We start from the raw sequence: 14762 nt of genomic DNA, 5'->3' as shown, positions 1-14762 counted from the left end.
CTTTTCGACGGACTAGGTCCGACAGTTTTCCTGACGGACTTTCGGCGGAGTTCTGGTGGACTTTCTGAATGAACAGACTTGGACACACACAATCACATCAAAGTCCGAAGGATTTGACCATGATGACGTACGACCGAACTAGAATAAGGAAGTTCATAGCCAGTAGCCAATAGCTGCCCTAGCGTCGGTTTTTGTCCGTCGGACTAGCATACACACAAATGGCTTTCTCGGTCCGGCGGAGTTCCACCGGGAAAATATAAAACATGTTCTATTTCTAAAGTCCGCTGGATTTTTGGCAAGCAAAGGTCCGATGGAGCCCACACACGATCAAATTAATTGTCTGACGGACTCGTTCCGTCAGACCTTTACTGTCAAAAAGTCTGGTCGTGTGTACGAGGGATTAGTGTTAGGGTGACAGGGAGGGTCCGTGGTAAATTTGCAGGTAGGTATATTGATAAGCTTATGGGAGGATCAGTGGTAAAGTTACAGGGAGGGTTAGTGTTTGGGTTACAGGAAGGGTCAATGTTAGGGCTACAAGGGGGGTTAGTGTTAGGGTGACAGGGAGAGTCAGCAGTAAAATTATGGGAGGGTCATTGGTAAAGTTACAGGGAGGGTCAGTGTTAGGGTTACAGGGAGGGTCGGTGTTAGGGTTACAAGAGAGGTTAGTGTTAGGGTGACATGAAGGGTCAGTGGTAAAGTTACAGGGAGGGTTAGTGTTTGGGTAACAGGAAGGGTCAGTGTTAGGGTACAAGGAGGGCTAGTGTTAGAGTGACAGGGAGGGTTAGTGCTAAATTTACAGGGATGGTTATTTTTAAGCTTATGGGAGGGTCAGTGGTAAAGTTACAAGGAGGGTTAGTTTTATTGGTAACAGGGAAGGTCAGTGTTAGGTTTACAGGGAGGGTCAGTGTTAGGGTTACAAAGAGTCTAGTGTTAGGGTGACAGAGGGGGGTTAGTGTTTAGGTAACAAGAAGGGTCAGTGTTAGGTTTACAGGGAGGGTCAGTGTTAGGGTACAAGGAGGGTAGTGTTAGGGTGACAGGGAGGGTTAGTGCTAAATTTACTGGGAGGATTATTGTTAAGCTTATGGGAGGGTAAGTGTTAAATTTACAGGGCAGGTTCGTTTTTTTAATTAGGGAAGGTCAGTGTTGGGATTACAGGGAGGGTTAGTGTTAGGGTTACAGAGAGAGTAAGTGTTAGGGTTTCGGGGGGTTAGTGTGAGGTTTAAATGAAGGGTCAGTGTTGTCTGAAAATTCCAAGGTTGGCAACAAAAGAGTCAGTGACTGTGCCAGACTTCACCTGTACCTGAAATATCACTTTTGAATCATTGGCTTCCTTTTTTCAACTGAGCTGCCCACACCACATCAAGATAGTCCATGAATATTTTTGCACACTCTCTACCTTCTGACAAATGCCATAACAGTTAAACAGCCAGTCGACGCCTGCAATTTATGTACTAGCTATAGATGAAATTCATATGCGTAGAACTAACGTAAACCTACACTCTAACACCAAGCGGCTTCTGACTATTAAATAAAGTGGACAAACACAGCTGACTTGTTTCAACCACACAAGAGCCCATAATGATTAACGCCACGTGCCCGGTATAATTGAAGAAGAGTTTGTTGCTTTTTAAAGCTCTCGCCTAATATAAAATTAGTGATTACAGCTGACAAGAAAAGACAGGTGGCCGTCTCCCTATCAAATCTGCAAAGCTGTATACAAACTTAATAAAGCTTTCAAACTAGGCATCTGCTTTAAGTTAAACAGCCTTTTATAGTTTTATCAAAGCATCAATGTTAGGGTTCTGGGGCTGGTCCGCATTTGAATATATACTGATAAGAGGAGCAAATCGGTACAAAGCAGGAGCAGACTTTGTAGGAATACTAATCAGAATAGCAGCTTAAACAACAGAGATGGAAAATTGCAGTCTTATGAATGCTTCACTTCAGATGGTGTTAATTATTGATTATGGATGGGTAATTATTAAGGCTAGTAGTAAATAGTAATATTCAACTGGATTATTTTTTGTAATGTTATAAAAATGTTTTGCAGCTTCTCCAAGCCACTTCTTCAGTTCCACCTGAACCTTTATATCAACACATGTGGCACCAACACCTTAAAGAGAAAGAAAAGCCTAACTCTAACAATTCTTAAAAAATGTTCCCCTTCCTCATACCTATCTTGCATAGCCTGTATAAACCTATCTGTGTACTTACCTATTTTTATCCAATCTGGTCTGGTCACGTGATCGAGCAGCTCCGGCTTACCGTGCCAGTGAGCGGCTGCTGCAGGGGAGAGGAAAAAACGACCACAAGGGCTGGGCTATGGGTGCCTTTGGGTCACGTCACCACTGCGGGAATTCACAGTTGTTGAGCGCTCCCTTAAACAGAGCTTCAGGATCAGATGACCGGAATGGATTGAAAATAGGTAGGTACACAAATCTTTTTTACACAGGTTAGGCAGCAGGAGGGGGAAGGGAACATTTTTAAGAATATTTATAGCCAAGAGTTTCTTCCACTTTAATCCAACTGATGAAAGAGGTTGGAGAAGTTGCGTCATTTCTTCAAGGTTACAGAACAAATACAGCTGAACGTAACTAGCTATACTAGCTGTACTAGCTATGACCTGGTTAATTAAAGGGGTTGTAAAGCTTAGTTTTTTATTTTCTAAATAGGTTCCTTTAAGCTAGTGCATTGTTGGTTCACTTACCTTTTCCTTCCATTTCCCTTCTAAATATTTTTTTTCTTTGTCTGAATTTCTCACTTCCTGTTTCTCCTCAGTAAACTTCACACCATCATCTGAGCGGTGTTTAGTCAGCCAGAACAGCTTACTGAGCAGGAACAGGAAGTGAAAAATTCAGACAAAGAAAACAAAGAAAAAAAACATTTAGAAGGGAAATCGAAGGAAAAGGTAAGTGAACCAACAATGCACTAGCTTAAAGGAACCTATTTAGAAAATAAAAAACGAACCTTTACAACCCCTTTAAGACCATTCAAAGACAAATCAGTAATCAAGGTAAAGACCAGTCATAGCATGCCAGTTATATTACATACGTTCTTAGTGTATGTCCAAACAAAACCTTTTTACTTAGTTATTGGTAGAGTGGAGAAGGATTAGAAACCCTGCAAGTTTTTATATCCCCTCTAGAAAGATCTCTTCTTCAATCCTTTCCTGCTGATAATGGTTTACCAGACAAGAAGTAAGAGGAACTCTCCAACTAGAGTTGCCACCTCATCCCTTTAATCCCGAACACATATTAATTAGGCAGGTTATGTGGGGGATTAAGGTGGTAATTTAACTCACTTGGTGCCTTACCTGCAATAAATTAGCCTCAGAACCTGTGTAATTCAAAGGTGTTCAGGTTTAAAGGAATGCAACTCTATCTCCAACAGCAACACAGACAGAAATAAAATGCTTTAATGCTTTTCTTTAGTAGAGTAGTAGAAGCCTAGAACTCCATCAGATTTATATTTCTGTCTATGTCCTCGTTGCAGATTTTCCCACACTTCCTATCTGGTGAAACCATTGTCAGGATGGTAGGATAAATCTTTCTAATGGAGGCTTGAACAACTACAAAAACCTTAGCAAGGGTTCTTCCTTCCATGCTTCATCAAGAAACATTTTTTAGCTTGAACTTTTCCCTACCTTTTGCAGCCAATTGGTAGGCTAAAGTCCTGTTATAAGGGAACCATGTTACCAATCACTCTGGTCGCTGACAGTGGTGATCTCAGTGCTGTGATGGAGGAGGGAGTGTCTAGGGAGCACATAAATGATGATTCATAAGGGGTTGGGGGGGGGGGGGGGTTGACAGTGCCTCTTTAAGAAAAGTTTTAGTTGAGGTTTTTGATTTGTTCATGACTTTGGATAATAACAGGTGCATACCCCCCCCCCCCCCTCCCTGCCAGTCAATCTCGGCAAAGCTTGACATGTTAGCCTTTTTCAGCCAATTGTTTGTGAACAGATGAATCTTAGTGGTGCTGGTTTGCATTTCTCCTCCTTTTCCCATAGGGTTAATATCTGAGGTCAACGGGGTCTATTTTCTAAAGAAGAGGCTGTATACACTATGAGGATGAAGTCATGTTCAAGGGAAATCAGAATAAAACAGGATTTATGCTTGATTACGATTGGATGATTGGTTTGAATCCAACTTCAGCTAAGTTAACATTCACTTTCCAAAGTAAGAATATCCTACTCAAGTCTTTCTCAAACGTTTTACCGTTGAAGAACCCTTGAAAACATTTTTGCATCTACAGATCACAGATAAAGCAACAAAATAAGCAGCTATAGCAAACAGTATTAAAATCTAAAACAAAATTGAACATCTGAATAACTGTCACAAAATAATGATGTGCATTGGTGCTCAGAGGTAACACTAAAGCTGGCCATACACTGTTAGCTATAACAAGTTCCTCTATCCGTGCTAAACAGCATGTATGGTTGAATCCCCCTGCTGGGCAACTGTATACTGACAGCCAGTGGCGGCAGCTGCCAGAATACCCATACAACGGTTGCATCTGATTAGATGCAGCATCTGTTTTGATTAAAAATGTCCAGCAGGCTTGTTCCACCAAAGTCACATGATTGGCTTTAGTCGAACAAAGCAAGGCTGGCAGGGTCACCTGGTGGGGAAAAAATCCCATCAGAGTATGGCCAGCTTTGTACTGGTGCTCAGTGGCAGCACTAATGTTTAAATGGTGCTCATTGCAAAAGTCCAACTTTGCCTGGATGTTCAGGGGAAAAACTTTAACATTGCATTGGTGCCCAGAAATGTCAAAGACTGCACAAAAATAGAAGCCAATAAAAAAGTTATTTTTTTATTTTTTTTACTAAAGTTCTGAAATTAAAGTAGCAATAAACCCAAAAGCAAACACTTATTTTGCAGCTTACCAATTCTTAGATGTAATGGCTGCATTAGATATCATGTTTAGGCTTTCTTTCTTCTATTTTCATCTGGTGATCCAGCCAGTAAGTCTGTTGTTCAAAAGAACAAGCTCACTTGCAGAGGTAGCAGTTACAGGGATGAGACTAAGCATTTAATAGTGGCAGGGGTGCTTACAATGATAAACTTTTATTTATGTAAAAGCTTTATCCCAAAAGGAAAAAAAATAAAGTTTGCTATAACTGTTATAAAGTGCAAGCTAGATTTTGGCTTCAATTTGTTAGTGTATCCAAATCTGCTAGTACATTTAACACTTCCCTCCCCCCAGGCTGACAATGCTGCTGTCTGCTGTACCCCCTGTACTCATTTATCCAGAACTATGTTACAGGAGATGTGTTACTGGATCACCAAGTGAAAACTGAGGGAAAAGGCCTAGAAAAATAAAATGAATGCAGCCACCACATCTAATGATTGGTAAGCTGCAATATATTACATTTTTGTTTTGAGTTTAATACTGCTTTAATCAGCAGGAGATAAAAGTATTAGTAATACCACTAGCAGTGTATATACAGGCAGACATTGGGGGTTATTTACGAAAGACAAATCCACTTTGCACTACAAGTGAAAATCTGAGGGGTAGATCTGAAATGAGGGGAAGCTCTACTGATTTTATCATCCAATCATGTGCAAGCTAAAATGCTGTTTTTTATTTCCCTTGCATGTCCCCCTCAGAATCTACAGTAACTGCGCTTCCAAGTGCACTTTCAGTGCAATTTCAAGTGCACTTTGCACTTGTAGCTTGCACTTGTAGTGCAAAGTGGATTTGCCTTTCATAAATAACCCCCAAAGTGTAACCTTTGATGCACTGTACTAAGTCAAGACTGCCATTACAACCGTCGGCATACCACAAATCTGACAGAGAATATCGATTTTAACAATTGATCACTAAATGTACCACTATTTTTATTACTTTTTATGTTCCATTTGAACGTACTGTACAATCTATGAATTATTTTGATGTTCCTGTAAGTTATTTATATCATGTTTAATTTTTCTATAAACTAGTCCTGATGAAGAGGGAAACATATCGCCTGAAACGTGCTGGCTTCTCTTCCTACTCTAAGGCCCGTTTCAAACTGGGGCGGGAGGTGCATCGGTGGTAAAGTGCCGTTATTTTTAGCAGCGCTTTACCGTAGTTTTAGCGGTGCTATTTGGCCACTAGCAGGGCGGGTTTAACCCCTGCCAGTGGTCAAAAAAGGGTTAAAACCGCCCGCAAAAGTGCCGCTGTAGCGGCGCTTTGCCGGCTGTATAGTCGCGCTGCTCCATTGATTTCAATGGGCAGGAGCCGTTTAGGAGTGGTGAATACACCGCTCCTTCACCGTTCCAAAGATGCGGCTTGCAGTAGTTTTTTTTCCGCCCTGCAAGCGCACCACTCCAGTGTGAAAGCCCTTAGGCTTTCACACTGGAGACAAAGCAGCGGCTGTTTCAGGGCACTTTGCAGGCGGTATTTTTAGCGCTGTAGTGCCTGCAAAGAGCCCCAGTGTGAAAGGGGCCTAAGGCTTTGTGTACAATACAGCTCCTAAACTTTAGGAGCTTTTGATATTTCTTTTACCAAAGCTCCTAAACTGAACTCCATAAATGCCTATATGTCAATATACACATAGGCTTTTACAAGAGTTAGGAGTTGTTGCAATTAGGGGAGCTTTGACCTCCCTCAACCTTCATCTCCTGAACGCCGAAGAATCGCATTCAGGATAGAAACGTTTTGACAACACAGCCGGCGGTCAAAGTAGGCCCCTTTCACATGGGCAATATGATCAAGTCTGCCTGTCTGTTTTGTTTTTTTGGCAATATTATCTATTAATCTCTATGGACCTCAGGGTCCCACCAGGCCGGCTAAAAATCAACCTCCCCTGTTTAGGTAAAACAGATTGAAGGTAGCCGAGTGTAAATGAACATCGGAGTCCATTTACTCCTAGTTGCCCATAGAGCAGAGCCCCCTCTTCTCTGATCAGTGGGGGATCTGTGAGCTTTTGTCAAAAAGGGGCCTTTGTCAAATGAAAATTTGGACTGAAACTCTGGAAGTGTTATGAACTTTTCTACCAGGGCGCCCCTCAACCCTAATCTTTTACAAATCTGAGATGGAAACTTAGAACTCCTTATTTGGCTTTGCAGGAAATCTTAGCATCCACTTCAGTCTGCAACCTTTCCATTCAAAAGGCACTGTGCTTGTAGGAGAGTCAGGCCTATCTTCTACGCCCCAGGAATCAGACCTATACGCATATCATCAGGCTAATATCAATCCACCTGGTGGTAATAAATTAGTAGTAGCTGCAGAGGGAAAAGTAAAGCCACCACTGGGCAGATATAAATCTACTGCAACAGTGGCGGAACCCTGGATGAGGAGCCCTTTTCTACTCCTTCAGTAAATCAAGCTCAATAAAGAGCTTCAGGCAAGTGACACTTCCGAGCGCCAAATAATTTTTTTTTTCTTTTTCTTATGTCACCAATTTAATGTGAAGAGGCAAAAATACCATATGCAAGATTAGCATAATGAAGACCAGATAATGCAAAACTTAAAATTCTCAACATAAACTCCAAGACAATGAAATATTTACATCGGTAAAAAAAAATAAACAAATAAGAATGGAGCGCCCGATATTGTGTGTATTAAAGGAGTGTGCAGCTGGAAGTCAATGCCTTTCATACCCTCATTTGAATAATGTGCCCTGAATCTGTCACTTTGTTCATCTTCCTTATGCTCCGCGTAGACGGCATCAACAACAAATTAAGTTGTAAATAAAGGACAATCAACACTTTTGTTTTTTCGGTTTTTTCTTCCGTCCGCAAGTGCAGGGGGAAAATGTCAAAGCCGTGTTTTCTTTAGAAAGGGAGAGTGGCAAGCTACTGTTTGCTTATATAAGCAGAAGCATGGGAAAGTGGCGCAGACGGGGCCAATTAGAAGAATGTCCCTGAACGGAGTGGAGGCTGCCCTTGGACGTCGTTTAGGCGTCCCTTGAGTTTTATCACACGATTATTACTTAATGTGTAAACAATGTCTTACTGTGGACCAGAATGGCTGAACCGCGTTTCCTGTTTACACGCAGCCTATCTGCCTTTTTCTTCATCAAAGATCGGTAGAAGATATGAAGCGTTGCTAACTTTTTAATTGTCCTAATGAGTGATTAAAAAAAGCAGCAGTGAAGGGCTGAAGTTTTTCTTTTAGAGTCTAACTACAACCAAAACCAATGGCAACAGGTAATGTTTGAACACATTGAGCAAAATTTATCGTCTAAATGATATCATTAAAGTTTAAACTTTTTTTTTTTACTATCGCTTCAGTTTTTTTTTAGTGTATTACATCTGTCAGATAGATAAAGACTTTCCGGGTGAAAAATAGCAATAGCAAAAGCAAAAAAGTTTGTATTTTGGGAACTTTATGGAATTAAAACCTGTAATGATAGCATAACATATTTAAATTTTTTATTTCACGTCTTTATTTATTTACTAAATAATACATTAATGTTTGAATAAATTGCTTGAAGTCTATCATCTATATTATTTAAATAATTCATTATTGTTTGAATACATTGCATGAAGCCCACGATTTAAACTTATATGTATATTTAAATATCATTACATTTTGAAAGTTTTGATATACTTTTACTTAGACTTAATTAGATCTGTCAGATGGATATGATTACATTTACACAACTTTACTGGTGAAAACTACAATGAAAGGAGCTCTGTAGCAAAAATATTGTATTCTGTATATACTTATAGATTGTAAGCTCTAATGAGCAGGGCCCTCTGATCCCTCCTGTATTGATTTGTATTGTAACTGTACTGTCTGCCCTCATGTTGTAAAGCGCTGCGCAAACTGTTAGCGCTATATAAATCCTGTATTATAATAGTAATAATAATAATAATAATGATGATGTATTAATAATATATATATATATATATATATATATATATATATATATATATATATATATATATATATATATATATATATATATATATATATATATATATATGTACTGTTTAACCACTTAAGGACCAGGCCTCTTTTTCAGACTTGGTGTTTTCATGTTTAAAACTGTTTTTTTTGCTAGAAAATTACTTAGAACTCCCAAACATTTTATATTGTTTTTTTCTAACACCCTAGAGAATAAAATGGCGGTCATTGAAATACTTTTTTTTACACCGTATTGGCGCAGCGGTCTTACAAGCGCACTTTTTTTTGAAAAAATGCACTTTTTTGAATAAAAAAATAAGACAACAGTAAAATTAGCCCAATTTTTTTTTATATTGTGAAAGATAATGGTATGCCAAGTAAATTGATACCCAACATGTCACGCTTCAAAATTGCGCCCGCTCGTGGAATGGCGTCAAACTTTTAGCCTAAAAAATCTCCATAAGCGACATTTAAAAAATTCTACAGGTTGCATTTTTTTGCGTTACAGAGGAGTTCTAGGGCTAGAATTATTGCTCTCGCTCTACCGATCGCGGCGATACCTCACATGTGTGGTTTGACCACCGTTTTCATATGCGGGCGCTACTCACATATGCGCCCGCTTCTGTGCGCAAGCTCGTCGTGACGGGGTGTTTTTAAAAAAAAAATTTTTTTTTTCTTATTTATTTTAATTGATTTTATTTATTTTTACACTGTTTAAAAAAAAAAAAAATGGATCACTTTTATTCCTATTACAAGGAATGTAAACATCCCTTGTAATAGAAAAAAGCATGACAGGTCCTCTTAAATATGAGATCTGGGGTCAAAAAGTCCTCAGATCTCATATCTGGGCTAAAATGCAAAAAAAAAAAAAAAAAGAAAATCTGACATTTAAAAAAAAATATAGCTTTAAGAGGTATGGGTGGAAGTGACGTTTTGACGTCGCTTCCGCCCTCCTATGGTATAGAGACGAGTGGGGGCCATCTTAGCCTCACTTGTCTCTATGCCCAGCTAGGAAGAGGACCCGATCGCCTCCGCCGCTACCGACGGCTCCGGTAAGCGGCGGAAGGTGCGGGAGGGCGGCAGGAGGGGGGTGGCACCTCTCCCGCTGCCGATAGTGGTGATCTCGCGGCGAATCCGCTGCGGAGACCACCGTTATCTTACAGCCGACCGCCGCCTGAAGAGATGGATATCTCGGTTGTGGCAGCAGCTGCTGCCGTTACCGAGATATCCCTCTTCAAAAAAAGGACGTACATCCCCGTGAGGCGGTCCACAAGTGGATATATAATACAAATATAATAATATAATAACAAATAACAAATAATAACAAATATAATAATTCCAGTGATTATACATTTCTTTTTTTTTTTTCTTACCTTGCGTGCCTTTATTTCTATTTTATTCACAGTTAAAGACCAAGCTGTCCAGCAAAAGAGTCAGTTATAGGGTTTGGGACAAACCATATAACATGGCCAGGGGGTGCTCACAATGGCTTACAAAAGTTGCCACCAGAACAGGTGTTTCTTTCTGTTCCTGTTCTGACGTAGACTGTAAGATTTCTCTTCACTCTCCATCTCAGAGACAATGGCCGTTAGTAAAGTTAGGAAGATTTGCCAGGGGGAACTCAGAGAGCAAGAAAAGCCTGACAGAAGTTCTAACCCTTCCCCATTCTAGCCTAAGGTTTTGACTGTACATTTATTTCAAAGCCAAAGACCAATTTATTGTCAAAAAGTATTGACCGGTAATAGCTTTTTCCCCTGTATGTATCAAGCAATAATAACACCCATTTTTGTTCTGTATGTTTTTGTGTTTTTTTCTGGATACACTTTAGGCCTTGAGGTGAGGGCCAAGCACATAAAATCCAACATGAAAACCCTCACCGCTGGAACTGGTGGATGATTCCAATCATTACAATACTGAGATTATATGTACAACATGAGAGGACTTACCTTCACATCGGAGAAGTAGGTTTTCAGCATGTTGGAACTGGGGTAGCGTGTGTAGAAAAACATAAGCTTGGCCTTTTTCAAATGATTAGGAGACAGACCTTCCTGCATGTAGAATTGTGCTAGTCAAGGAAAAGATTTCAAGAAACTAAAATATATACAAATTTGAATTAAAAATGTTAAATGATGTAGTTTTAATACATGTATGAACCATTTGTATGAACAATATAGAAGTCTCATGCATATAGAAGCAACCATATTATTGTATAGCAGGTGGATAATATTCCTTTCTAATATACGCTTTAGTGGAAAACATATTCTTTCACTAGGTAACATTTAGTTATATCCTTATATTTATATCCATATTTATATTTATATCCTTATATCCAGTATATTTACTATATATATACAACAGACAGATATGAATTTTATAATGAGTAATGGACAACGGTCAAAAATTCAGTGTGTTCTTCAGTTATTTCATATAACACTGATCTATTCACTATTGAAAACCTCTAAATACATTGCTCCAAATTTACAAGTAATGAATCTTGTCCTTGTGGTCAATTTCAGAGTATTTAAAAAATCACGACAATTATTTTTTTTAATTTTTTTTTTAAGATTCTCCATTTAGAGGAAACCTGTAATGAGAAAAAAATATCAACCACCTTCCGGAAATATTGCTGGACTGCCACAGTGTTGCTCTGGCTCCCCAAATAAATACGTTTGGAAAATATATGTAGCTAGTGAAGGCTGAACTTCCATCCTGCATGCATGCTAGGGGCTTACTAAATAGTGAAGCCAGGGGGTTATGATGACTATCAAGCAACTATCAATAATAAGGAGAAAGAAAAGAAGGAAGGAAAGAAAGAAAGAAAGAAAGAAAGAAAGAAAGAAAGAAAGAAAGAAAGAAAGAAAGAAAGAAAGAAAGAAAGAAAGGGAAGGGAATGAAATGGAAGGGAGGGAAGGGAAGGGAAGGAAGGAGGGAAGGAAGGAAAGAGTTTTCATTTTTAAAAAAAGGTAACTAGTGGAAATATACTAAGCAAATATAAAATTACATTTCCAAGTATAGAGAAATGACATGTTATGTTTGCTTTCTAGAACCTAAAAGTGATGTCTATAAATCCATTGGGTAGAACGGAGCTCACCAGTCCTCGGAGGACAGGCGACGAAGCCTAACACTTAGGACTTTTCATTCTCCTCCAGCACTTCTTGGCATTTTAGTGAGCTGTAAGCCTGTCTGCTTAGGACACATCTGTGCTGCAGGCTGGTCCCTCCATCTCCCCAGCAAATTAATGGCTTCATAATTTATCAGAAATGAAGATGCATGTGGAGAAAATCAATGTAGCCCCCCAAGGTCAATTAAGTCCTCTTTCCTACTGTGTTTTCGGGATTCTTCTAAGCATTGGAAAGATGATCGCTTGTAAATGAACTTATTGGATGACACTTGTGTAAGTGACACATCGCAGGTTATATAAGATACAAAGAATTACATTTTTAAATAGAAAATACGAATTATCTATCTATTGATCTATATTTCAATCTATATTTAAATCTATGAAACGATAACCATTAGTAGCTGAACTTGTTGACTACCACTTGTATAAATTACATTCTACAAATTATATAAGCTCCAAACAATTATACCTTTACAAAAAAATAAAAAAATAAAAAAAATAGAGATAATCATAATCTATCTATCTATCTATCTATCTATCTATCTATCTATCTATCTATCTATCTATCTATCTATCTATCTATCTATCTATCTATTTATTTTTAAATCTATGAAAAGATAACCATTAGTAGCTGAACTTGTTGAATACCACTTGTATAAATGACATTCTACAAATTATATTAGCTCCAAACAATTAAATCTTTACAAAAAATAAAATAAAAAATACATTAAAAAAATAGAGATAATCATAATCTATTTATCTATCTATGTATTTCTATCTGTCTATTTCTCAGTCTATGGCAAGATGTTGATAAGTGTAACAACTCACTAAAACACACAGGTGTGCGACATTCCACTGATTCAGTAATATTCAAAGAATGAAATTGTCACACTGAAAACACTAATTATCCTAATTAATTAATTTAATTGTCTGTTTGTTTTTCAATCTATGGAAATATGATAACTTGTAAAGGAACGTATTGGGTAACCCTTGGGTAAGTGACAGTCTGCGTAAACTGCATGAATTGCAAACAATGAAATCTTTATATAGAAAATACAGCAGATGCTGCAAGTTATATGCGATCCAATAAATTAAATTTTTCCCTAGAAAATACAAGACCTCTATCTATCTATCTATCTATCTATCTATCTATCTATCTATCTTTCTATCTAGCTATCTAGCTATCTATCCATTATCTATCCATCTATCTATCTATCGGTCTGGTTATAACACACAACTTACATTTACCGAATATAAATCACGTTAATTAAAGAGATATAAGGAAGTGTCTACAGCACACCCATATGTAAATGTTTACCAGAGTTCCCGATATATAATTGTAACAGTTTCTGCCTGTGAGGTTTAATCATTACAAAGAAAGGTAATTTCGCTGACATACTTCTTGTGCCAAGAGAAGAATTGAAAGAACCTTCGGTTACCTCCATTAGACTGATGGAGAAGTCTAAAAGTGCATTATACTCTCCAGTGCCATCTGTCAAAATGCATAAATGAAATAACGGCAGCAAGCTGTCACCTACTGCTCGCAGATAAGGCTCACTGGAAAGTCAAAACTTCTGGATAAAATACATCTTTCTATCTGCACGTCTTAATACATTGTAAAATTTGAGGAAGAAAAGTGCAGTTGCTACTTAAAACATCATGACATTTGCTCTATTATAGTAAATTATTTTCTTATTGTGACACTCTACTCCTATTTACTGAAAATTAAGAAAAAAAACACATAATCTGAACATTTATGCAGATATATGCCTGACTTCAATATAACCTTGGGTTTCTATTATTCCGATTTCTTACATGATGTAACTTTTTAAGATTCTGGTTTGCGATGGTGGGAATAAAATGAGTTGCACTGTGTATGACTTACAATTACAGTCAGACTAGGATTATTCCAAGAGACACTTTTGTTCCATACACATCTTTGATGTACAGGTCTTCCATGGCAACCTAAAAAAACAAGTAAGGCCAAAAATACAAAAAGAGAAGAAACACAATGGAGGACCTGATTAAATAATTATGACAAATTAATATATGTATGGGGGATATGTCACATGTAGAACATGGAAGACCATCTAAGGAAGATAGATACAATATCATGTGTATTTATTTTAACTAAATCAGCCTTTTTTTGGTGATAATAACATGTGCTAATTGGTCATGGCTACTTTGATTTCCACCCAATTATTTCTCCTTTGTTCTTCCAGAATAATCTCATCCTGAGGCTGCTGTAAGACAAACTAAAACAGCCCTGATGTCTGCTGGTTTGCATCACGCAAGAGGTGTCAAAGGAGAATGAAGATTGTAATACAGGGAATCCTAACTCTTTAACAGTGGTGGACAACCTACTGCAGGGTTTTAGCCACCTTGAATGTAGCCCTAGGTTTGAAAAGTGTCCCTAGGTTTGAAAAGTGTTGCATTTTACTATTTAAAAGTTGCTTAAAGTGGAACTTTACTTGAAAAAAAATGTGAACAGGCATACTTTTTTTTTTTTTACAGAAGAGACATACTGGGGAGTTTTACAAAAACTGGAACACTCTGAACTTGGTGCAGCTGTGCAAGGTAGCCAATCGTTTGAAAATGGACAGGTAGTCCATTTTCATCCGATCTCCCAATAGAGGAGAGCAGGGCTCTGACAAGCCCGTCTCTGTCTCTGCACAGTGAGCACAGATGGACCTGTCATCCGCCTGCTCAGCGGGGATCAACGGAGCGATCCCCCGCTGAGCAAGGCGGAGCCTGCCAGGATGACCATCCGTGTGAAAGGACCCTAAGGCCGCGTACACACGCG

At 38.4% G+C, this 14762-nt stretch overlaps 1 protein-coding gene across 1 annotated transcript in view; it reads right to left on the bottom strand.

The window, feature by feature from the left end:
* The window catches only part of PROX1 (prospero homeobox 1), a 108932-nt gene that overhangs the window by 55473 nt on the left and 38697 nt on the right, over positions 1-14762 (bottom strand). The window contains exon 3 of the mRNA XM_077485762.1: positions 10785-10892. Within this exon, the coding sequence (XP_077341888.1) occupies positions 10785-10892 (108 nt within the window). The remainder of the gene's footprint in view (positions 1-10784; positions 10893-14762) is intronic.

Source organism: Lithobates pipiens, unplaced genomic scaffold (genome assembly GCF_037356315.1).
Source record: "Lithobates pipiens isolate NorthernLeopardFrog02 unplaced genomic scaffold, aLitPip1_a1.2 Scaffold_18, whole genome shotgun sequence".
NCBI classification, from domain to species: Eukaryota; Metazoa; Chordata; class Amphibia; order Anura; family Ranidae; genus Lithobates; species Lithobates pipiens.
Note: the sequence above shows the minus strand (reverse complement) of the source record. Positions and strands in the feature narration are given on the sequence as shown.